The sequence below is a fragment of the Anomaloglossus baeobatrachus genome, chromosome 3 (assembly GCF_048569485.1).
Source record: "Anomaloglossus baeobatrachus isolate aAnoBae1 chromosome 3, aAnoBae1.hap1, whole genome shotgun sequence".
Taxonomy (NCBI): domain Eukaryota; kingdom Metazoa; phylum Chordata; class Amphibia; order Anura; family Aromobatidae; genus Anomaloglossus; species Anomaloglossus baeobatrachus.
Window position 1 is genome coordinate 366,878,269 of NC_134355.1, and position 25,244 is coordinate 366,903,512.

Consider the following 25,244-nt stretch of genomic DNA (forward strand, 5'->3'; position numbering starts at 1 on the left):
AAAGTAAATGAAGTATGATTGCAAATTGCCATCCACGTGCACCTGCTTTTTGCTGAACGTATTGGAAGTAAGATGGCTGTAAGAGCTCCATATATGCATGGTGAGACGTATGTATTGATGGCACTTTTTATGAAAACACTGAAGCTATTTTAAAGATAACACATAGGTGCGTCCATATACACAGTAGGATATAACCGGTATTGGGCCCGAGGTAAGTCTATAATGTGCTGCTTTTATTTGTATAGTAAATATACAATGCTTATTATAACCTCCTCTGGTTCTTCGGCTCTTTCACAACAGCAGAGGCGATCTCCTGACTAATACTCACAACAGACGATCAGGTTACACTTGTTCGCCATCCCTTGGTGACAGCGCTTTGTAACAGACAAAGGAAATGGCTTTGCTATGAATATTTTATGCTGTGAGCATGCTGTAGGCTCCCCGTCTTCACTCACACGTCAGGTAGGTCTTTATCTCGCCGTTTTGCTTTCCTCTTTGCGGAATTAGTTTCATATTTTCAGGGAACAGACACGAAGACGAGAGGATGCGGCTGTGCTCTGTCTATAGCGTATGACCATCAAAGGCATGTACCCTGCTGATTAGTAGACTTTCCTGGATTTTCTTACATTATTTTCCTTCTAGCCTGGTTTTTTTTCTGTATTTGATGTATTTTATGTCTTCCAAGAGGTAGATATCCTTTTCTATACAAGCACCTCTTCTGCAAATGTATCTCTAGAGTAGAACAGTAATAGAGGAAACAGAATCCTTATATTTGTAATTAGCTCCACACAAATAGAGGTTGTTTTAATGATATATATTATTTCAGAGGGACCAGGAGCATTTTATGTTCTTGGGCTTGATACACCATCCTTATCATTTACAGTCCATTTCTATTTAGACAAGGTTGCGTTTAGATTAGCTCTATATGAATATGTAAATGTAGATTGCAATGGAAAATAAAAAAAGTAGTCATATTTATCAATACAGAGGTTTTTCTTATGTCATTGGTTATTGCTGATAGAGGTTGTAATGGCAGATACTATAACAGCTTTTTAAAAAAGGGCTGGATGATTTCTTCAGTACACACAACATTGCTGGTTATAAGTGACTTAGGGACAAAATGTAGAACTGGTGGAGGAAGGTTGAACTAGATGGACCTAGGTCTTTTTTAAACCTAAGTAACTATGTAACTATGTCTTGTTACTATGAGAACTTGGATTCTGCAAAAACAGCCTGAAGTTGTATTCCAATGGGAACAACTCTCCAGCGGAGACTGTGATTTCACAAAGGACCATAAAAGCAGACATGGAAGCCTGTATGAGCAGCCTCCTTAAAATATAACTACTCATTTTAGTTATGTAAAAAGGTGGGGTAAAACACATAGGCCTTTGTACAGCCAGGTTTTCCTCGCTAGTACTATTGTGGCAGTCAAAATTACATTCGGCAGCTGCACTTGCCATGGAAATGGTGTGGGTGTACCCCCTGGGAGGTATTCTGTGTGAATATGCCTGCTAACGTGATTCAATTCATATTTGAATAAGAATTAGGAAATAAGATGTTTTATGTTTATACATTTCTATTTTATGGAAATAGAAGGAAGAAAATCAAGTCTCAGTTCCAAAGTATTTAAAGGGGTTGTCCATCTTTGGTACACAAGTCTGCAGTCACCCTATGTGAATTCTCACAGCGCTCACTGCCATGATTTTCCGGAGCTGGAGCCAGCAGGGGGTGGTAATGTGATAATAAGTATGCAATGCGCATTCTCCCGATCACATTCCAACTACATATGTGTGGCATCGCTCAATACAAGTGGTTGAGTGAAGCCATGCACGTCTAGTCGGAATGTGGCCGGAAGTCTGCATAACATATACTTGTGGTTACATGACTGCCCGATTTCCCTGCCGACACCAGAGAATAATGCCAGGGTGCGTGATACTTTTGGGCCAAACCTGGACAACCCCTATAACTACTGATATCTTAGCGTTGTTATGACAAACTTCATATGATATTTGGGAATGTACTGGTACTATAGAAATGGAGAAATCAAATGACTGAACATGGCCCTTCCAGTCTGTGAAGCAATGGTAGGAAACTGGCAGCCTGTGGGTGCCCACACTGACTATTTCGCCTTGTGTCTCAACTGTCTCACTATTCCAGTCCATTCTCTCACTCTATCCTCCATTACTGCTGTATTCTCAGGTCTCTCATATAGCATAGAGTATGCAGAGAACAGCACACAGAGTAGTAAGATAGTGCATACTTTTGATCCTAGACCAAAAATTCAATAAATTAAAACTTACTAATACATGATTGGAGCCTGTCCAGAGAAGCTAGTGGTGCTAACTGCTAAGATGTAAGAGCCACAGCACTAATACAAAATGATTGCTGTCTGAGTACTGACAAATTGTGGAAAGACGCTATGGAAAAGCACACACATCAGGTGACCCCTATTTTTGAAGAGAGAAAAAAGTAAAAAGGTGTTCCGCATCTAGGGGATTGTATGGTGCCTGTTTGAATTTGTACTTGTTACTGCCTTTTGGTTGGGGGGAGTCACCAGGTAAAAATTAATCGTATAGGGAATAAAAGCACTTTGAAGATAGGGTAAATGAATGGAAAAGGGTCTCTTGCTGTAAGGCAGTCCAAAGAGGGTACCTCTATTCAGACTACATGTTTCAACGTCGTACCAGTGTCATTTTCAAGTTATACAAAACTGTAACGGTCTTTACCACTTGAAAGAGATCCAAGTACAGAGGTGAAATGAAGCCTCATTGAACTACCATGCAGCAAGAGACTCTTTTCCATCCACGCAGCTTATGTTTAAAGTGCTTTTACTCCCTATACGGATAGTGAATACTAACAAAGAAGCTTAATGTTTTTCTGCTGGTTCCATTCTTAGGAAAACCTATATCCGGTTGCAAACAAATAATAGTAAACATCAAGGCTGTATAAATCCAATGACATTATTAATCAAATATACAGAAAGCACATAATATCAGAAAAGACTAAAAAGGCCCTGTGATGACATGGACACCCAATGCCTCTCATGGGTTAAAGTTTCTTAACATTCAGCCAGACGTATTGTTCTTTTGTGTGCTAATTCATGTTTGCTTGGCTATTGTTTCTCCAGACTCTTTCAGTAATGATTGTATTGTAGTTGTGTATTGCTAATGCAATTACCTTAGTAGTCTTTGTCTAGTCTGTGCAGTCCAGACTACATGTATACCCTCAGTATTTCTGTAGACATCATTTGGATGAACATTGTCCATGCAGCTTGAGATTCATCCAATGGGAGAGGTGATCTTGTCCAACCAATCGATGAGGACGCAGTATATCCAAGTGGAAGGCTGTGGCTATAAAAGGGATTTCTTTAAGCCACCAGGTGGTTGTTGATGGATGCTGATGGATCCAGTCTAAGCTCTTAGGAGCTGACTAGAGGATCAGGTTACCCTGTGGCTTCAATCTAGGTACTCCGGTTCCGGTTGGAGACCATATCCACAGTCTAGGGATTTCGACTCCGGCTGCCAGGATTATATCATCGTACCAGGACTACCTAAGGAGGACACTCAGGTTGGGACAGTTCAGTCACCTGCTACAGACTTTGCAGACCTCAGACAGCTTCCTAAATCTGGCATTATTCCTTTCTCGGTGGGTGCCCGCCAAAAGCGGGGTGCTGCTGGATTGCAGTAAATAGCCCTGGGACCTCTAAGGCATGGACATTCTAAATCCCTGGTGAGCCAGCGGAAGGGTGAGACTCTGTTGCCTGTTACATTTGTGTTTTGCTGGTTATGTGCCGTTAATTGTTTGAGGATCCAATAAAGTCTAATTATTGTGATTCCCTCACCCTATGTTGTCTGAGTAGTGTTCCGCCCACGGTTAAGGAGGCCGGCGTTCAGTTGGGATGAGCCCTGAGCCATGCTGTCTTTCTAAAGGCGGCGGGTTTTAGTGGATGAGAGCACCCACTGAGCCCAGTGTCTCCACAATTGGTGGCAGCAGTGGGATACTACTCAGCCTGGTTTACCCAGGGGAGCTGCAGCGGACTGGTGTTCGTGGACACCGTCCAGGGCTCAACAACCAGGGAGGCACATAAGCATACCCAGCAGGCCATAAAGGAGGCATTCAGGTTTTGGACTCTGCCATGTCCAACCCCATCAGCTCAGCCATGGGACAAGGACCAGAGAGGAGTTACGACCGCAGCAGTAAATGGATGCTACAGGATCTGTGCCAGAGGTGAAAGATTAGCTACTGGAACGCTGAGACTCGGTCGGACTTGATCCAGAAATTAGTCTATTGGGATGCCCAGAATGATGCAGAGGACGATGAGGATCCCACCAATATTGACCCAGAGGATTTAAACTATGTGCCACATCATGGATCTAGTGACAATCGGGAATCAACTTTGTCCAAAATGGCCCAAGCCACAGCGTTGTTGGATGCATTGTGGTTCTTCTATACTCGACATTTGACGTTTTCTGGTAATTACATCTTGATGCACAGGGGCCGAACTATACACTGGGCCACAGCGTTGTTGGATGCATTGGGGCCTAGATCCTCAAGAGAAGAGAGGGCTTGGGTTCTGGAATATGTTTATGGGATTCCAGCTGCCGTACTGCTAGCACCAGCCACTCGAGAAGGATGGGGCCACTACCCAAGCAGAAGCTGCACCAAAACAAAGGACTACAAACAGGGCCGGTGACTTGCCAAATCTATGGCGCTGTTATACATGTGGGCACCATGGACATATAGATAAAGATTGTCTCCAAAACCGAGGCCGCATGCTTGGAGCCCATCTGCCAGTTCAGCCGGTCAAGAGCCAGGGACTACGAGACACTGGTTCCTCCATTACCCTGGTAAGCCCAGTTATTGTTTCCCCAGATACCCTTTACCAGATTCCCAATTATCCATCTCCCTGGCTGAGGGCCAGCGCTCAGACGTCCCTCTGGCATGTGTGCAGTTGAACCTAAGGACCGACCAGGGAGAGGTGGAGGTGGAGCTTGTGGATAGCCTCCCCACACCTGGTATTTTGGGAACTAACCAGGAAGCGATCGATGTGGGACTTGTGAACAGTCTCCCTATACCTGTCATTGTGGAGACTGATCAGAGAAAGGCTGATGTGGAGCTTTTGGACACCGTCCCCACACCAGTTACTTTGGGGTCTGACCAGGAAGAGGTCCATATGGAGTTTATGGACAGTCTCCCCACACCTGTTGTTTCGGGGACTAGCCAGGAGGAAGTTGAAGTGGGGTTCATAGATGCCCCTACCAAGCCTGTTGTTTCGGATACCACTCAGAGGGAAGTGAAAGTGGGGTTTGGGGATTACCTGCTCACACCAGTCATTATGGAGAATGACCTAGGACAAGGACTATCCAGTCAATTTGAAGCAGCCATCACCCACTTCCAAGCCAAGCAGGTGGAGCTTGTGGATAGCCTCCCCACACCTGGTATTTTGGGAACTAACCAGGAAGCGATCGATGTGGGACTTGTGAACAGTCTCCCTATACCTGTCATTGTGGAGACTGATCAGAGAAAGGCTGATGTGGAGCTTTTGGACACCGTCCCCACACCAGTTACTTTGGGGTCTGACCAGGAAGAGGTCCATATGGAGTTTATGGACAGTCTCCCCACACCTGTTGTTTCGGGGACTAGCCAGGAGGAAGTTGAAGTGGGGTTCATAGATGCCCCTACCAAGCCTGTTGTTTCGGATACCACTCAGAGGGAAGTGAAAGTGGGGTTTGGGGATTACCTGCTCACACCAGTCATTATGGAGAATGACCTAGGACAAGGACTATCCAGTCAATTTGAAGCAGCCATCACCCACTTCCAAGCCAAGCAGGACCCTGATGTGGATCTTTCTAACATCTTTTCCAAGGATAATTCACATTCCCAGTCTCCAGCATCCACTTCTGAGCCATGAACCGTGAGTAAGCCTAACCACACTGTGGCTTTTGACTGGGGGAAGATTGATAGTAAGAAATGTATGCAGGCCCAACTCATGGACCCCACCTTAGTGCTTGTCCGCAATATGGCAGCTCAACCTGGGGGAGGTAATCAGGGGGAGGTGTATAGATGCGAGCCTCTGTTGCTGACCTCACCATTAAAAAGGACAATGCCGTCAAGAGGAGAAGGATGATCGGAAGCCTATCATGTCTGGCTAATATTAAGAAGGGGGAGGAATGTGACGACATGGACACCCAATGCCTCTCATGGGTAAAGTTTCTTAACATTCAGCCAGACATATTGTTCTTTTGTGTGCTAATTCATGTTTGCTTAGCTATTGTTTCTCCAGACTCTTCCAGTAATCATTATATTGTAGTTGTGTATTGCTAATATAATTACCTTAGTAGTCATTGTCTAGTCTGTGCAGTCCAGACTACATGTATACCCTCAGTCTTTCTGTAGACATCATTTGGATGAACATTGTCCATGCAGCTTGAGATTCATCCAATGGGAGAGGCGATCTTGTCCAACCAATCGATGAGGACGCAGTGTATCCAAGTGGAAGGCTGTGGCTATAAAAGGGATTTCTTTAAGCCACCAGGTAGTTGTTGATGGATGCTGATGGATCCAGTCTAAGGTCTTAGGAGCGGACTAGAGGATCAGGTTACCCTGTGGCTTCAATCTAGGGACTCCGGTTCCGGTTGGAGACCATATCCACAGTCTAGGGATTTTGACTCCGGCTGCCAGGATTATATCATCGTACCAGGACTACCTAAGGAGGACACTCAGGTTGGGACAGTTCAGCCACCTGCTACAGACTTTGCAGACCTCAGACAGCTTCCTAAATCTGGCATTATTCCTTTCTTGGTGGGTGCCCGCCAAAAGCGGGGTGCTGCTGGATTGGAGTAAATAGCCCTGGGACCTCTAAGGCATGGACATTCTAAATCTGGTGAGCCAGTGGAAGGGTGAGACTGTTGCCTGTTACATTTGTGTTTTGCTGGTTATGTGTTATGCGCCGTTATTCGTTTGGGGATCCAATAAAGTCTAATTATTGTGATTCCCTCACCCTGTGTTGTCTGAGTAGTGTTACACCCACGGTTAAGGAGGCCGGAGTTCAATTGGGATGAGCCCTGAGCCACGCTGTCTTTCTAAAGGCGGCGGGTTTTAGCAGACGAGTGCACCCACTGAGCCCCGTGTCTCCACAGTTGGTGGCAGCAGTGGGATACTACTCAGCCTGGTTTACCCAGGGGAGCTGCAGCGGACTGGTGTTCGTGGACACTGTCCAGGGCTCAACAACCAGGGAGGCACATAAGCATACCCAGCAGGCCATAAAGGAGGCATTCAGGTTTTGGACTCTGCCATGTCCAACTCCATCAGCTCAGCCATGGGACAAGGACCAGAGAGGAGTTACGACCGCAGCAGTAAATGGATGCTATAGGATCTGTGCCAGAGGTGAAAGATTAGCTACTGGAACGCTGAGACTCGGTCGGACTTGATCCAGAAATTAGTCTATTGGGATGCCCAGAATGATGCAGAGGACGATGAGGATCCCACCAATATTGACCCAGAGGATTTAAACTATGTGCCACATCATGGATCTAGTGACAATCGGGAATCAACTTTGTCCAAAATGGCCCAAGCCACAGCGTTGTTGGATGCATTGTGGTTCTTCTATACTCGACATTTGACGTTTTCTGGTAATTACATCTTGATGCACAGGGGCCGAACTATACACTGGGTCTCTCCTCCCTGTCTGTGGGAAAATATTTAGATAACATTTTTTATTCATTGCAGTATTCTTGGGCACAATAGTGTGAGTGAGCCCACTACCTTCGGTAAAAAGTAACCCTACACAGGAATGGTCTCTGGATGCTTTAATGTTGGCAGACACAGGACTGATTGTAGTGCTCACCTTTTCTTCTCCATACAGTCTTTTTTTCAGATGTCCCAGACAGTGTAATGGGCGCTTTATCACAGAAAAGAACTTTACCCCAGTGTGCACTGAAGTCCTATCCCTGTAAGAATTGATATTTACAGTGTTGGCGCTTTTTTTTTTTTTAAAGGGAATCTGTCAGTAGGATCAACCCACCTAAATGTAGGTTATAGGAAGCTGAATAAAATGATACCTTTGTAACTGCAATGTGAATTTATTCCAGAAAAATCCACATTTTTCCTAATATACTGTATAAATGAACTGTTAGGCTATGTGCGCACGTTGCGTTTACATGGTTACACTGCGATCTGCACCGCAGCGTAACTGCATGCGTCCTGCGTCACCAGCATAATCTATGAAGATTATGCAGGAGACGTGCGCACGTGGCGTATTAGAGCGCAGCGCTTCGTGACATGTCACTTCTTTCGTGCACTCTGCATGCAGTCCCCGCTCTGTCTATGGGAGGGGCTGCACTCAGAGCACATGAAATCGGCTTTTTCTTTTCATTACGGACTTTTCTGCAGCCATTTGAAGTGCACATGTGCTGTTCAAATCGCTGCAGAAATTTCTGCAGGGACAGAACGCTACGTGCGCACATAGCCTTCAGATCTATGGGCCAGACACAGATCTCCCTGAGTATCTGCCTCCAGAGAGCTTATTTTAAATGAAAGGTGGCATTACCAGTGTGAGATGTAGATCAGGAGTCACTACATGTCTCACACTAGTATTGGCCCTCTTTAATTTTTTAGGTGGAATCTCAGGGATTTCTGTAAGGCCCATAGATCTTATTAACCAATTTACATATTAAGAAAAATGAAGATGTCGATTTCACTGGAATAAGACATCAGATTGTAGATGTCAAGATATCATTTTATTTTTCTGGCTGCTATGACTATTAATGAACAGTCCGGGCAACTGCTAAATGACCCTTACTGACAAATGGGTGTGGCTAGGGGTGTGGCTAGGGGTGTGGTAAAAAATTGCAGCGGTGTGCTGCGCGCTCCAAAGACTTTGTCCCGCTTTCCTTTCTTCAAAAGTTGGGAAGTATGCATACAGTTAGGTCCAGAAATATTTGGACAGTGACACAAGTTTTGTTATTTTAGCTGTTTACAAAAACATGTTCAGAAATACAATTATATATATATATATATAATATGGGCTGAAAGTGCACACTCCCAGCTGCAATATGAGAGTTTTCACATCCAAATCGGAGAAAGGGTTTAGGAATCATAGCTCTGTAATGCATAGCCTCCTCTTTTTCAAGGGACCAAAAGTAATTGGACAAGGGACTCTAAGGGCTGCAATTAACTCTGAAGGCGTCTCCCTCGTTAACCTGTAATCAATGAAGTAGTTAAAAGGTCTGGGGTTGATTACAGGTGTGTGGTTTTGCATTTGGAAGCTGTTGCTGTGACCAGACAACATGCGGTCTAAGGAACTCTCAATTGAGGTGAAGCAGAACATCCTGAGGCTGAAAAAAAAGAAAAAATCCATCAGAGAGATAGCAGACATGTTTGGAGTAGCAAAATCAACAGTCGGGTACATTCTGAGAAAAAAGGAATTGACTGGTGAGCTTGGGAACTCAAAAAGGCCTGGGCGTCCATGGATGACAACAGTGGTGGATGATCGCCGCATACTTTCTTTGGTGAAGAAGAACCCGTTCACAACATCAACTGAAGTCCAGAACACTCTCAGTGAAGTAGGTGTATCTGTCTCTAAGTCAACAGTAAAGAGAAGACTCCATGAAAGTAAATACAAAGGGTTCACATCTAGATGCAAACCATTCATCAATTCCAAAAATAAACAGGCCAGAGTTAAATTTGCTGAAAAACACCTCATGAAGCCAGCTCAGTTCTGGAAAAGTATTCTATGGACAGATGAGACCAAGATCAACCTGTACCAGAATGATGGGAAGAAAAAAGTTTGGAGAAGAAAGGGAACGGCACATGATCCAAGGCACACCACATCCTCTGTAAAACATGGTGGAGGCAACGTGATGGCATGGGCATGCATGGCTTTCAATGGCACTGGGTCACTTGTGTTTATTGATGACATAACAGCAGACAAGAGTAGCCGGATGAATTCTGAAGTGTACCGGGATATACTTTCAGCCCAGATTCAGCCAAATGCCACAAAGTTGATCGGACGGTGCTTCATAGTACAGATGGACAATGACCCCAAGCATACAGCCAAAGCTACCCAGGAGTTCATGAGTGCAAAAAAGTGGAACATTCTGCAATGGCCAAGTCAATCACCAGATCTTAACCCAATTGAGCATGCATTTCACTTGCTCAAATCCAGACTTAAGACGGAAAGACCCACAAACAAGCAAGACCTGAAGGCCTTTAAAGGCCTGGCAAAGCATTAAGAAGGAGGAAACCCAGCGTTTGGTGATGTCCATGGGTTCCAGACTTAAGGCAGTGATTGCCTCTAAAGGATTCGCAACAAAATATTGAAAATAAAATATTTTTTTTTGGGTTTGGTTTATTTGTCCAATTACTTTTGACCTTAAAATGTGGAGTGTTTGTAAAGAAATGTGTACAATTCCTACAATTTCTATCAGATATTTTTGTTCAAACCTTCAAATTAAACGTTACAATCTGCACTTGAATTCTGTTGTAGAGGTTTCATTTCAAATCCAATGTGGTGGCATGCAGAGCCCAACGCGCGAAAATTGTGTCACTGTCCAAATATTTCTGGACCTAACTGTATGTAGTGTTTATAGTTTTATCGTGATGCATTTTGGTGGCGCATCAATACACTTGGCTTCATCCCTCTTCATCACTCCCTGCCACTATTGCACTTTGAGCCTGACATTTAGATGGTTCTACACTTGATTTCTCATGAATAGCACATGAGAACCCTACAAGAAAAGGGATCATGTTTATTTAGGGCTATGCATACAGAAAGCCATATCAAAATATCCATGGGTAAAAACGTGTGGACAGGTTATGTTTCTTGTATAACGTTCCATCTTCAGAATCGCAGGGCTCCTATTCTTTCTACGTGTTGTGGAGTGATGCAGTCCTGAAGATTGACATTTCACACCAGACACGGTGTAGTTCTCAATATGGCTAGCAGAGGCAACTAAATGTTATGCATTTAAGAAGCTGAGACAATGCCTTTAAAACATATTAAAGTGTTATATATGTTCAGCAAGCAATAACAATAGGTAAAGTTGTCAGGAGCATGCTGTTTACTTGAGGCGTGTTCTATATGATGCACTGATGTATTCTCTAGGTAGAATGTATAGTAAAATATTTGTTGTATGGTGATCACTCACGTAGTGTGAATTACTTTGGTTTAGAATACTATGACTGATTCATCAAACAGTATTCTGGCTTTAAATGACTGGAAATCTTACATATTTTGCATGCAAATCGATGTTTTTAATTTTGTTTTTTGTCAAATTTAGGTGTCTTTACACCAGTCACGGCCAGCTCCGCCAACTTTCAAAAAACTTTTCATAAGCTTTCTTCCACACAAAAAAGGTTACATTTTGGTGTTCATTTCTTGCAGACAGTGGCGCAGAGGAACTGGGAGAGGCATCAAAGTCATTAGGAACCATGTGCGTGATCTTGGTGCACTTTACCAGAGTACTCTTTATGGAGACCATGTAAAGCATCAATCTTGATGAAATGAAGACTGTATAGTCTATAAAAGTAGTTCAGAAGCTAGCAACCTGCAGTAGCTTACTTATACCCAACATGCACCGACAGTTCTCAGGGTTTGTAGGGAATTATAGATTCACAAGAGCGGAGCAGTAGTCCACAAGTATTGCAAAAAGGTAGAGGGCATACAAAACTTTAAAGGCAACTGTTAAGTTTTCCTTAAGGGTGCTTTACACACTGCGATGTTGCGAGCGATAGCACCCACACTCGTCCGTGCAACATTTGGTGATCGCTGTCGTAGCGAACAATATCGCTACAGCAGCGTCACACGCACATACCTGTTCAGCGACGTTGCTGTGACCGCCGAACAATCCCTCCTTCAAGGGGGAGGTGCGTTCGGCGTCACAGCGACGTCACAAAACGGCCGCCCAATAGAAGAGGAGGGGAGATGAGCGGCCGGAACATGCCGCCCACCTCCTTCCTTCCTCATTGCCGGTGGACGCATTTTAGGAGATGTTCGTCGTTCCTGCGGTGTCACACACAGCGATGTGTGATGCCGCAGGAACGATGAACAACCAGCGGCATGCACCACCAATGATATTATGAAAAGGAGCGACGTGTCAATGATCGATTTTTGACGTTTTTGCGATCGTTGATCGTCGCTCCTAGCTGTCACACGCTGCGATGTCGCTAACGACGCCAGATGTGCGTCACAAACACCGGTGTAATCACACCACCTTTACACTAATTAGCCAGGCCTAGTCTAGCAGGGTCTTTGTTCCTCGGATGCTATAATCACACACTCTTTTGGCGCAATTAACATTTCCTTCAGTGTCCCCCCCCTTGAAGCGTCAATGAATGACATCTTGCCGAGTCGAACAAAGTCCAGTCCAGGACTGAAGCTATAATGGGGAACAGTGAAGGAGACATTCACCAGGTTTGCATCCTTGTGCTAGGCGTTTGTATGTTCTCCCTGGGTTGGTGTGCATTTCCTCCAGGTTTTCCGGTATCTTCCCACACTTCAAAGATGTACGGATAGGGAATATGGATTGTGAGCCACAATGGAGACACTGATGATGTCTGCAAAACGCTGTAGAATTAATGGCGCTATGTCAAGGAGTTAAATATTGTCAGATACATCTTCAGAGGGAGGGCATATTTAATGAATTTTCACAGTGGAGACTAACTAAAAATGCTTGGAACTCACACGGCTTGGTATATCAAGTTTTTTTTAAAACTTGATATACCAAGTGAGAAATACCAGAGCAGAAAAAAACTTGATAGAAATGCATGTAAAAAAATGCACTCAAACAATGGAAAATTATTATCTTCAATTTGGTTTTCAATGTTTTAAACTGAAAGAGCAGTTACATTTTTTTTTGTCTAGTAAAAAAGTAGTATGAGTTTAATATCTTTTCCTAAAAAATAAACCACTGAAACCTACTCCCCTCCAGTATGGTGATCTACTGTAATGTATCCAAAAATGCTGAAGTCCTTGTAGAAGTATTGCATTGAACCCATTCAAAAGAATGGCTAGCTATACAGCGTGTCACTGTCCACCTATATCCTGTCCACCGCTATTAACTTGAGAACGGCAGCAGCTATAGGCATAGAAGTGGTGTCTAGGTATAGTAAAGTAGCCATGCGTTACGCAATGAAACCACCTATTCCACCACCTAGTGGAAAACAACGGAGTTAGCATTTTTATCTCGAAAACGGAACGAGATAGAGAAAAACAGTGAATTAAAAATTGTAGGGCATCATCAATTCAATACGAATCGACACCTTGCATGCAGAAATGCTATGATATGAAACCCATGACCCCCCCCAAAAACATTGAATGCTGGTCGAGTAAATGGCGCTCATTTAACTTTGATTCTCAAAGTGGCCACTGTCAGCTGCAATGCACATCTGGACAACATACTGTATCTTGCTGCACGTTGTGCAATATGGTAGGTGACACGTTTGCACAAGCATCTGTGATACCTCGTCATTGGTCCTGCAATGTTGGTGGAGGAGTCGCATACACCTGCTGTTTGATGTGACCTCACAGAAGTCCAATGGGGTCAGGTCAGATGAGCGTGGAGGCCAATCCATGCAGCCAACTTTGTAATTCACTTTTTTTCTCTATCTCGTTCCGTTTTTGAGATAAAAATGCTAACCCCGTTGTTTTCCACCAGGTGGCGCAATAGGTGGTTTCATTGCGTAGCGCATGGCTACTTTACTATACCTAGACAACACTTCTATTCCTATAGCTGCCGCCGTTCTCAAGTTAATGGCGGTGGACAGGATATGGGTGGACACACTGTATAATACAGTCATGTCAAGCCTTCTGGCTAATAGAGGGAAAACCATGAAAGGCAAAGGAATAGGGTTTTGCCATGATGCAGTAGAATAGTAGAAAGAAGAAAATATGGCATTTATTTATATTTTAAATTTGATTTGTGAAATTACAGGATGTTTGTATCATATATAAAGCCATATTATAAGCAGAAAAAATACATCTAGTTAGAACTGACGAAATATATAGTTTACATATTTAGCTCTGACACAAAGTTCTATTACATCAGAGACATCAATATTTGAATAAAATTTCCCTGCAAAAGTATCTTCAGTATCGAAAATAAAGGCCATGTCCACCTAATATGACAGTGAAGGCAAGAAGATGGGCACTTTTGTGGAAACATTTTGACTATTTATAACACATCTAGATATTTGGACGACTGGTCTAAGCCGATGGTACACACATTCAATTTATATTTAAGAATTTGTTATTCTTATCATGGTAAAGAAAACAAAGTCATAAAGGTGAATGTTAAACGTACAAAAGGAAAAAAAAAAAAAAGCTTGCCAGGTCAGATGTATTAAAAAAAAAAAATTACCCATTTAAACTCAAACCAGCATTCAGCAGGGTTTTTTTTTTCTTCATTGCTGCCCTGGATCTTTAAACACAAGTGCGCTGCCCCGTATTATACACGATCCCCGGCATTTTCACCTTTTTAGGTGTCGCTACAGTCCCATGGAACCGTTTTTGTTACAAACTTCTGACTGGCCAAAAGTCAGAAGTCATGTCAAACGTAGAGGTGAGCAAACCCATACTGTAAAGTTTGGGGTTCGTACCGAACAGAGGGTGTCTGGGTCTTGGACATGGACTTTTAAAAAAGTCCATATCTGAGTTCAGATGCTGTTTGTATACTAATTACTTAATCCAGCATTGGGGTGATTGGGTACGTTCGGTACTCAGCCCAGTGAGAGCTGCTTGCAGTCTCTGAATGCCCAATCAGTGACTTGCATGGGGTTCAGGTCAAGTCCGGGTCCCGAGCTTTTAATTAAAGTGCCGCTGAACCCGGCAAACTCTAACTTCCCCGGGTCCACTAACCTTTAGTCACAAGCTCTCAATAAAAGTCTGAGAGCCAGAACGAGGCTCTGATAGACTTTCATTAAGGAGTGACCTCCACCTCACCCCATGAAACACTGGAGGTGGCAGTAGGTCAAAAAGTGCCAGAGACCGAAGGGAGCAATGCTGGAAACAGAAGACAACGGCAGGTGAATATAAGACAAGGGGCAGGAGACAAATTTAAAGCATCGCTCCAGAGCTGGAAAAAAAAACCCATGCTGACATGCTGGAGAGGTGCTTTTAGGCTTTTTTTATTTAGTATGGGAAAAATAGATTGATTCTTATGTCTATGTGTTCATTTTTACCATTAGTACGACCTCCATATTTCTCAATTGTAATTGACTTTCTCATACCAATTAAGACAGTAGGAAATGAACAGCACTCAGATGACACATAGATGTCACCCGAGTACTATCCATTTTTCTAATGGACCCAAAACTTGCATATGTTTTTGGCAGTCTGCCTCAAATTTATTAGGCCAAAGTTTCTCTGTACAGTTCATCGACCTTACAAATTTGGGTCACACCCAGTTAGTAATAACCACACTGCCTTTGTGACTTAAGGGTCAATGTATCCCAAAACTGCCATAAACTGATTAAGGGTGAGTGAGTCTGCATTGTTTTGACACAAGCAACTCATATGTCGCGGTCCCTCAGTCGAGCATTATCTTAGCTATAAGTAAATGTCATGCATACAGTATGTGTAGCAGGATATAGGTGATGTGTTAGATACTGTATATACAATGTGAATCCATACTATCATATGCATGAAGCGGTACACAATTTTAGATTGATAGTGGTATGATTGTATCTTTATGCACCCAGACTTTAGCTACTAACTTAAGAAGAAAAACCTAAAGCACACAATTGAGAAATACAGGAAAAAAACCCAACACATTTAAACTTAATGACTTGTAGCAAGAGGCGGCACAATCCTAATATAGGTACTGTAAATTATCAGAATACGCATTTCTGTATCTAACACTAAAATAATTTTCTTTCCTCAGACCACTTCCCTTGCAGAGAGATGAGCTGGTCTTTTCTACGAGACATACTCAGTGGTGTTAATAAATATTCTACTGGTATTGGAAGAATCTGGCTGTCCGTGGTCTTCATATTCCGGCTCCTAGTCTACGTTGTTGCAGCAGAAAATGTTTGGAAAGATGAACAGAAGGAGTTTGAGTGCAACATCAAACAACCAGGGTGTGAAAATGTCTGCTTCGACCATTTTTTCCCTATTTCTCAAGTTCGGCTTTGGGCTCTGCAGCTGATAATGGTGTCTACACCGTCTCTTCTTGTAGTACTTCATGTGGCCTATCGTGAAAGTCGAGAGAAGAGACACAACAAAAAGCTGTATGAAAACACTGGAAGCATGGATGGGGGTCTGTTTTGTACATATGTTATTAGCCTGGTATTCAAAACAGTTTTTGAGTTTGGTTTTCTTATCCTTTTTTATAAATTATATGGGGGGTTCAGTGTTCCACGACTAGTGAAATGCGACATTGATCCTTGCCCAAACCTTGTAGATTGCTACATCTCTAAGCCTACAGAGAAGAAGATTTTCCTGTACTTTGTAGTAATTACATCAGGACTTTGTATTGTACTCAACCTCTGTGAGCTTGTGTACCTTGTCTTCAAATATTTTTCTAAATGTTTTCTTAAAAGGTATGCAGAAAAACTGAGCTCAGCAGAGTGTGGCTGTAAAAATCAACACCAAAATATGGTTATGGATATGACACTGCAACAATCCACCAGCAATTCTACCGAATAAACAATAAAACTCTTAAGGGGTTCATCTCATCATTGTTTTTAATAACACTATAATAATTCTATGTTTTATTATTAATTATATAAAAGGCTTGCTAAAAATTGTGCACGTCTTATAATCCAGAAGCAGCTTCTTGTGATGGAGAACCTGAACAGAGGCTGCATACATCCTGAGTGGCTCAAGGACCTTTTTATCCGATTAACTCAAGGCCTCTTCAGATCATGTGATCAGTAACATGCCTGGAATGAACTGCAAGATGTGGTAATGTAGTGTGTGTGTAGCAGAGCTATTTATGTAAAATAGCATGTAGCAAAGTTGTGTATTTTATATGTGCGTGTAGCAAAGCTGTATATGTATAATACACACTGCAGAAAAATACCAATAGATTTATTACCTCTCTATTCTACCCTAGTGCAATAAAATTAGTGATAATTAACCCCTCCACTTTACACGAGGGAAGTTCTCATTAATGGGAAAAAGGTTTCCTTATTTACTGCTGACTAGATCTGGGGTGCGCCTTATGGTAAGGTGGTTCTTGTAGTCAAAAATATATGGTACATGGATTGTCTCTACACTCTCTTACGCTCAAAATGTTTCTAATGGAAGATAATTTGTGGCTGTAAACATTTGTGTTTGTAGTGGTCATATGGAATTAGAAGTTAGAAGGTTCAGATTATTAGAGTCATGATGCAATTATGTTACATACATTCTTAAAGCGGTTCTAAATTTTCTTGAATTTAAATCATGTGTAATATATAGCAGACGGCTATTTGACACTGAAGAAACATGTGTTGTGGGAATGTTTTATTTACATGCAAGAGACAAATAAATTAATCTGAAAGAAACATTTAAAGGGGTTGTCCCCTACTTGGGAAGCCTTGTTCGCCCCCCCAAAAATGAATAAGCACATACTCCCATTTCTGGTGCAGCTTCGGATCCAGCAATGTCTAAAGTCGCGTTCCTGGGGCGCACGTGACATTATGACATACGGGCCCCACAATCAGTGTTGGCTTGCTTCACCCCGCCTTTGGAAATGTGAGCAGGAAGTCAGCACAGCGCTCACACCCTGCTCAAATGTCCATAGGCTGGGAGACAGACGCCGGGCGCTAATTAGTCATCATGTCATGTGGGCCCCGAGAATGTGGCTTCGTTGCTGAAAGCTAAAAAGTGTCCACACTTTTTTGATTACGGTGAGAATCCCTTGAAGCATTTGAGACAAGTAATCACTTGAGAGAGAAAATAGGGGGACTCAACAACTTAAAGTATACCATTGTGTTGAAACAACCATCTAACTCAAACCCTGGGAGATAAATATTGAGACTTTTCACATGGAGACAAACATACGGGTGAGAGTCCCAAGCTACCATTTATGTAACCTTTGTGGGGTAAGGCTGGTACCAGATGAGAGGTTAGCTATTTCTATTAATGCTCCAAATCCATGTGTGCAATCCTTCGTACATAACCACAATGTAAATATTTATGGGTGTGCAACAAGCCTACAATATATAGTTTACTTACCTCATATTTTTGGTCCCTACTTTTTCAAGTTTTTCTAAATAAAATTTTATCATTGTCATAAACCAGAGTTTGTTTTATCCTTCAAATACTCCTCTGATTACAGAATGCACAAATAAAATAAGTACTCTTTAAATAGTGTAGTCAGAGACTATCAATCAGTGGCTTTTTTTTATCAAGAAAAAAAAGAAAACAATGGACACCCACAGATAGATGTTAATTAGTAAAACCATCAATAAAATGCTTAGAAGACCTTACTTTTTTGCAATAGTTGGGTTTTATTTCCAAGCTGTGGGATTCTGGCATGCAGAGCAGAATCCCAAAAGCCTACGCAACATCTCTCATAGTGAAGATCTTGCGCTTTAAACTAAACAAGCTTTGCTGCATCCTTTACTGACCAGTTACTGAATATTAACATCACCAGAGCGGTTTCAGTTTGGTAACTGTTCAGTAAAGGAAATGGCAAAGTTTGTTTAGTTCACAGAACAGAGGATCTGATCCGCAGAGGATTGTGAGATCCCATAACTTGGAAATTCGGACCTCATTTTTATAAATATTAAAAGGGGTTATCCGGCTTATTTTGAGTTTTTTTCATTATTACCCTATTGGGCTACATTGGGGCAGGTAAGTAGATAGAGACCACTTACATGCCCTGCTGTCAGCCCCTCTCCCCCGGCTCAGAGTGGTCATGTGACCGCTCCTGCCGCAATTTTGCGGTTTCCAGTCATTTCATGTCAACATGGGCAGGGCCATGTTGACATGCAAATCTGGAAACAGCATGTCGCCTCCCTGCTGGGCTGTACAGTGCGTGGAGTCCCCATCCCCTTCCCTGCACCCTCCCACACATTACCCCGCAACCCGTACTCTGCCCACAACGTCCCCCTGCACTTCTGTGGGGTCCGTGACCTGGGGGCGGCTGCCGTGGTGTCAGCGCCAGCACCAGGCCCCCTGCTCAGGATCACACATTCAAATATACCGGCATCACAGATCACAGATGCCGGTACATTTGAAAGCGCTGATGAGAAGGAGCGTTGCGCTTCTCATCACTGCCCGGCTGTCTGTGCTCTCTTCAGCACAGCGGTGACGTCACTACTGTGCTGATATGGCCAGAGCACAGACAGGGCGCGAACGTGCAGGAGCGGCGAGGACCGAGGACGGGTGAGTATGTACTCCCTACATGTGTTCCCTATGGGGGGGTTGGTGCAGAGCGCAGTGTGTGCGTGCAGAGCCTGATGTGTGTATGTGGTGCAGAGCCCGATGTGTGTATGCGGTGCAGAGCCCGATGTGTGTATGCGGTGCAGAGCCCGATGTGTGTATGCGGTGCAGAGCCTGATGTGTGTGTGGAGTGCAGAGCCCGATGTGTGTATGCGGTGCAGAGCCCGATGTGGGGCTGTTATTTGCAATGCTGTAGTGATAACAGGTCAGTGCTGGGGCAGAATATACTGACAGGGAATGTGCGGGCAGGGGGCGAGGCTGGACACTGGGGTGGGGCTGGACAGTGAGGCCGGGCGGTGCCAGCTCTGACTGCGTTTGACACAGGAAGTTGTCAGTTTGCTTGTGCTGAATGTAAACAAACAGCTGCAGAGAATAAAGGGATAATTAAAGAGGAACAAAATTTAGAAAACAAAAAATAACAATGTAGGGGTGTTTTATATGACAATACAGCACAGATTAGCTTAAACTCAAAAAGTTTTGTTATGTCGGACAACCCCTTTAAATCTATATCGATATCTCGTTATGTCGTATACAGGGTCATACAGTTACAGAGCAAATTCAGTTTTCTGCATGAATAGCAGAACTAATCAGGTCCTACTCCCTCCAGCAGATGTCCAGATGATGAACCACTGTCAGCACCTCCTATACCGCATGCAGAGCGGCTGTTCAGCCCCTTGTGTACCAAGCATTGTACAAAAAACCCCCCCAAAAATACTATTTACTGAACACAACAGTGACATGGAAAGAGTGTATTAATTCATCTTACAACAGCATGTGTAAAGGCACTGTGAGCTGCATGTACTGTATCTTCCTTCTATTCAATAAACTTCACCTGATACAGAAAATACACCATTTCTATCCTACAAACTCGGACCAGAGTGGCAGTCAAATTATGTAAACATACTTTGTATGTGTGGATTTGAACTTGCAGTTAGAAACAAACCTATTCCTTTTTACAGACTAAGAAAGGGGCAAAGGAGTTAGGATCTTTACAAAACAACAATCTTGATTATGTAACATTAAATTATCCAAGAAAAAAAAAAAAATTAAATTATAAAACTACTGAGGCAACACATGGGAACACATGGATATCATGGATATCTGTGCAACACATGGGAAATAAAGCTGCATCATATTTGTATATAAATGCACTCTCAAAACAGACCTAAAAGGCTTTAGAAAGATGAGGAGGCATGATAAAGAAGGACCTGCAACCACACAACATTTACAGTTGCTTTTAATACCAAGAATAAAAAAATATTGGAAATGATTTAAAGGGTTCCGGATATGGATGAGAAGGCAAAATTAAATCTTGGCCTGGATCCAGGATCTAGAATTATGAAACTCTTAAAAACAAAGCAGAATATAGTGCTAATAGAAAACAACAAACACCAAGAACAAGGTCCCCATTGTAGCATTACTTGCTGAAGGAACAGGTCCGTTTTCTTATGGTGTGCTGCCACCTAGTGCTTCCTAAACAAACTACAATGTTGGGAATATTGGTATAGAGAATTTAAAGCACATTGTGTTTTTATTTACATACCATGTATCTGAGTGGCATTTTTGAAGAAATGTTGTAAGCCCAAAGCTTTTACAATACACCTTTGTGGAAAGGTGAAATATCCCACCAGGGCATTTACATACGTTACACTTTTTAGCATGAAAAAATCTTGGGGAGGAGGAGGGGAGCAAAGCTCCACTGTGTGCAGAATTATTAGGCAAGTTGTATTTTAGAGGAATTTTTTTTATTATTATTGATCAACTATGTTTTCAATCAACCCAAAAGACTCAAATATCAAAGCTTAATATTTTTGGAAGTTGGGAGTGTTTTTTTTTTTTTAGATTTGGCTATCTTAGGAGGATATCTGTTTGGGCAGGTAACTATTACTGTGCAGAATTATTAGGCAACTTAATAAAAACCAAATATATTCCCATCTCACTTGTTTATTTTCACCAAGTAAACCAATATAACTGCACAAGATTTAGAAATAAACATTTCTGACATGCAAAAACAAAACCCCAAAAAATGAGTGACCAATATAGCCACCTTTCTTTATGATGACACTCAACAGCCTACCATCCATAGATTCTGTCAGTTGCATGATCTGTTTACGATCAACATTGCGTGCAGCAGCCACCACAGCCTCCCAGACACTGTTCCAAGAGGTGTACTGTTTTCCCTCCCTGAAAATCTTACATTTTATGGGGTTCAGATCAGGTGAACAAGGGGGCCATGTCATTATTTTTTCATCCTTTAGACCTTTACTGGTCAAACACGCTGTGGAGTAGTTGGATGCATGTGATGGAGCATTGTCCTGCATGAAAATCATGTTTTTCTTGAATGATACCGACTTCTTCCTGTACTACTGCTTGAAGAAGTTGTCTTCCAGCAACTGGCAGTAGGTCTGGCAGTTGAACTTCACTCCATCCTCAACCCGAAAAGGACCCACAAGTTCATCTTTGATGATACCAGCCCATACCAGTAACCCACCTCCACCTTGCTGGTGTCTTAGTCGGAGTGGAGCTCTCTGCCCTTTACTGATCCAGCCTCTGGCCCATCCATCTGGCCCACTCATTTCATCAGTCCATAAAAACCGTTGAAAAATAACTCTGCTTTTTATCAGCACAAAAAAAGGTGCTTTTTGTGCTTTTCATGCTTCTTTTCATGCTTTTTTTCAAGCTTTTTTTCAAGCTTCTTTTCATGCTTCTTTTGTTACTATTGACTGCTTGTTTCAGCTCATTAAAGTTGCATGTGAAAAAAAACCTGGCTGTACACAAAAATTGGGCGAAGCCCACGTAATTTTTTTAAAAATTCTTTTTGGCAAAAAAAAAAAAACAAACCCTCAAGAAAAAAGGGTTTCCCTGGATTTTCCATTGCCAGTGAATGTAACACCAAGCAGTAGGGGTTAGCAGCCAGTAGCTGTTTGGGTTATCCTTAGCTAGCAATAGAAAATGCAGCGGAAGCCTACACTTTTTTTTTTTTACCCCTAAACCTTTTGGGGTTGTGTTTTTTTTTATGAAGAAAAAAAAAACACGACATGGGCTTCGCCATATTTTTGTATGCCAGCCAGGTACAGCAGGCAGGTGCGGGCTGACCCCAACCCCCAGCTGCCTATTTGTACCCAGCTGGGAACCCAAATATAGGGAAGCATTTTTTTTTTTTTTTAATTATTTCAAGAATTTCATAAAATTTAAAAAAAAACAAACAAAAAAAACAAAAACACCGTGGGCTTCGCCCAATTTGTGTCCAGCCAGATACAACTAGGCAGCTGGGGACTGGAATCCGCAGTACAGGGTGGCCCAAGCTTTCTGCCCCCCACCGCTGCGAATTGCAGTCTGCAGCCGCCCTAGAAAATGGCGCATTCATAGGAAGCGTCATCTTTTGGCGCTGTATCCAACTCTTTCAGCAGCCCTGGTATCAGGTGGCTCGCTGGGTAATAATGGGGTTAGGGCCAGCTTTGTATTATCAGCTGGACCTAAGCCTGAAATTCATGGTATGACACCAATATTAGACATAGCCAGCATAAATTTCTAGTAAAGATAAAATATATTTTTTTTTTTTTATTAGAAATCAAACAAATACAATTAGTGACTCCATCTTTATTGAACTAAAGAACCCCCCTGCGCCGTAGTCCTGGGTCGAGGGTCCCGCAATATCCAATCCTGATCCAGTATCATCTGATCGGAAGGAAAACCGATCAGATGATGACACATCATCTGATCGGTTTGCCTTCCGATCAGATATTAGATACAGGTCTTTGAACCTGACACAGGTTCAAGGACCTGAATCAGATTACACATCAGCTGATTGTTTAAAAGCCTTTGCAGACTCCTGGGCCACGTCCCATGGGCTCCAGGACCCGCCGGTAAGCAGCTGATGCGGTCACCTGATAGCATCATCTGATCGTTTACGTCCAGCGACGATCAGCTGATTCATCATCTGATTGTTAAAAAGCCGTCAGGCTTTTCACCGCTGGACGTAAACAACCATCTGCTTACCGGCGGGTCCTGGAGCCCATCGGACGTGACCCGGGAGTCTGCAGAGAGGTAAGGTGAAAAGTTCATCCCAGCGTTCATCCCAGCGAATGTATGAGCTGTATTCACCTTGTGACAACCCCATACTTCCCTGCAGAAAGGTGTCGCGGTAAAACGCCGCAAGAATACTGAATGCCTGGTGCACAGCACAAAGTGAACACAGTTCATGCAGGAGGATCACCGCGTTTTTTTGGGGGGGTTCACCCTCATGTCAGCGGGGGTTCTCTACATTTATGTGGCATGGGCTGTGCACCAGGCATTCAGTATTCTTGAGGTATTTTACCGCGACACCTCTCTGAAGGGAAGTCCGGGGATGTCAGGAGGTGAATACAATTCAAGCAGGAGGAATACCGGGAAGGGGGAGGGGTTTGAGTGTGTTTCCTGGAGATCCCCTGCTGGGATGAACTATTCACCTTCTGACATCAGCGGGTGTCCCAGCGGAGAGGTGTCACGGTAAACAATGGGAGATAAGGAAACCTCTGCCGACGCTGGTTATGTGGCTTTGTTCTATGAAGGAATCTACATAGCCATAGCTTTCTTTTCTCCCTAAAAACGCCTAAACGCATTAAAATACAAAGCAACGTGGGCATTACACATGCGTTTTTTCTTGCTTTTTTCCCTGACTCCTTTGAAGTCAATTGGGGAAAAAAAAAAGCAGGAAAAAATGCTAAAACAATTGACACGTTGCTTCTTTTTAAAGCAAGAAAAAAACCAACTGAAAAAGAAGCAACGTGGGCACATCAAGTCCCAATTCTCAGACTTTGCTGGGATGCTTTTTCCTTGCTTTCATTAACAAAGCAATGAAAAACGCTAGGAAATCTGCTGTAAAATCACCCTGTGGGCACAAGGCCTTTGAGATATTTCTTGGCCCAGTCTTGACGTTTTAGCTTATGTTTCTTGTTCAAAGGTGGTCGTTTTTCAGCATTGCTTACCTTTTCCATGTCCCGGAGTATGGCACACCTTGTGCTTTTTGATATTCCACTTAAGTTGCAGCTCTGAAATATGGCCAAACTGGTGGCAAATGGCATCTTGGCAGCTTCACGCTTGTTTTTTCTCAATTCATGGGCAGTTATTTTGCACCTTTTTTGGCCAACACGTTCCTTGCGACCCTGTTGGCTATTTGAAATGTTTCATTGTTCGGTGATCACGCTTCAAAAGTTTGGCAATTTCAAGACTGCTGCATCTCTCTGCAAGACCTCTTACAATTTTGGACTTTTCAGAGCTCGTCAAATCTCTCTTCTGACCCATTTTTCCAAAAGAAAGGAAGTTGCCTATTAAGCACACCTTATATACGGTGTTGAGGTCATTACACCACACCCCTCCTCATTACAGAGATGCACATCACCTGATTTACTTAATTGGTAGTTGGCCCTCAAGCCTATACAGCTTGGAGTAGGACAACATATATAAAAAGTATGTGATCAAAATACTGATTTGCCTAATAATTCTGCACACAGTGAAGACTAAATGTCTGAGTCTGGTCTGTCTCCTCTTGGCATCACAATGAACTCTTCTCACCCTTCTGCAGATTCCTAGAGCATGGCTGTACAGAGCATTTCAGACATACTATGTGGTAGAGTGCATACTGAGTAATAAAAGCACACGTCGGGCTGGAAGACACATTGCCATGATCCTCTGGTAACCTTTCTTAACTGAAAAGTGATTTACTGTCCAACAAGATTTTTGGGAGGAGATATCTGGCGAGTGTGCTTCAGTTTGTACTTCATACACTGACCGCACGATATCAGCAGCAGGATATCAGGATTTCCCACAAGTCATTAATACACAATGACCAGAACTATCTATGCCATACTTCACTCCGGGGTTTTGCTAATACATT

At 42.9% G+C, this 25,244-nt stretch overlaps 1 protein-coding gene across 2 annotated transcripts; it reads left to right on the plus strand.

The window, feature by feature from the left end:
• Positions 1 to 302: 302 nt before the first annotated feature.
• GJB7 (gap junction protein beta 7) lies at positions 303 to 18,318 on the plus strand. 2 transcript variants are annotated; one of them, XM_075338418.1, is made up of 2 exons: positions 303 to 462; positions 15,879 to 18,318. In XM_075338418.1, exon 2 carries the CDS (start codon positions 15,899 to 15,901, stop codon positions 16,640 to 16,642), a length of 744 nt encoding a protein of 247 aa, XP_075194533.1. In that variant the 5' UTR covers positions 303 to 462; positions 15,879 to 15,898; the 3' UTR covers positions 16,643 to 18,318. The 2 variants fall into 2 exon arrangements, with proteins under 2 accessions (XP_075194533.1, XP_075194532.1); XM_075338417.1 differs by lacking the exon at positions 303 to 462 and adding an exon at positions 500 to 583.
• The last annotated feature ends 6,926 nt before the right edge of the window (positions 18,319 to 25,244 follow it).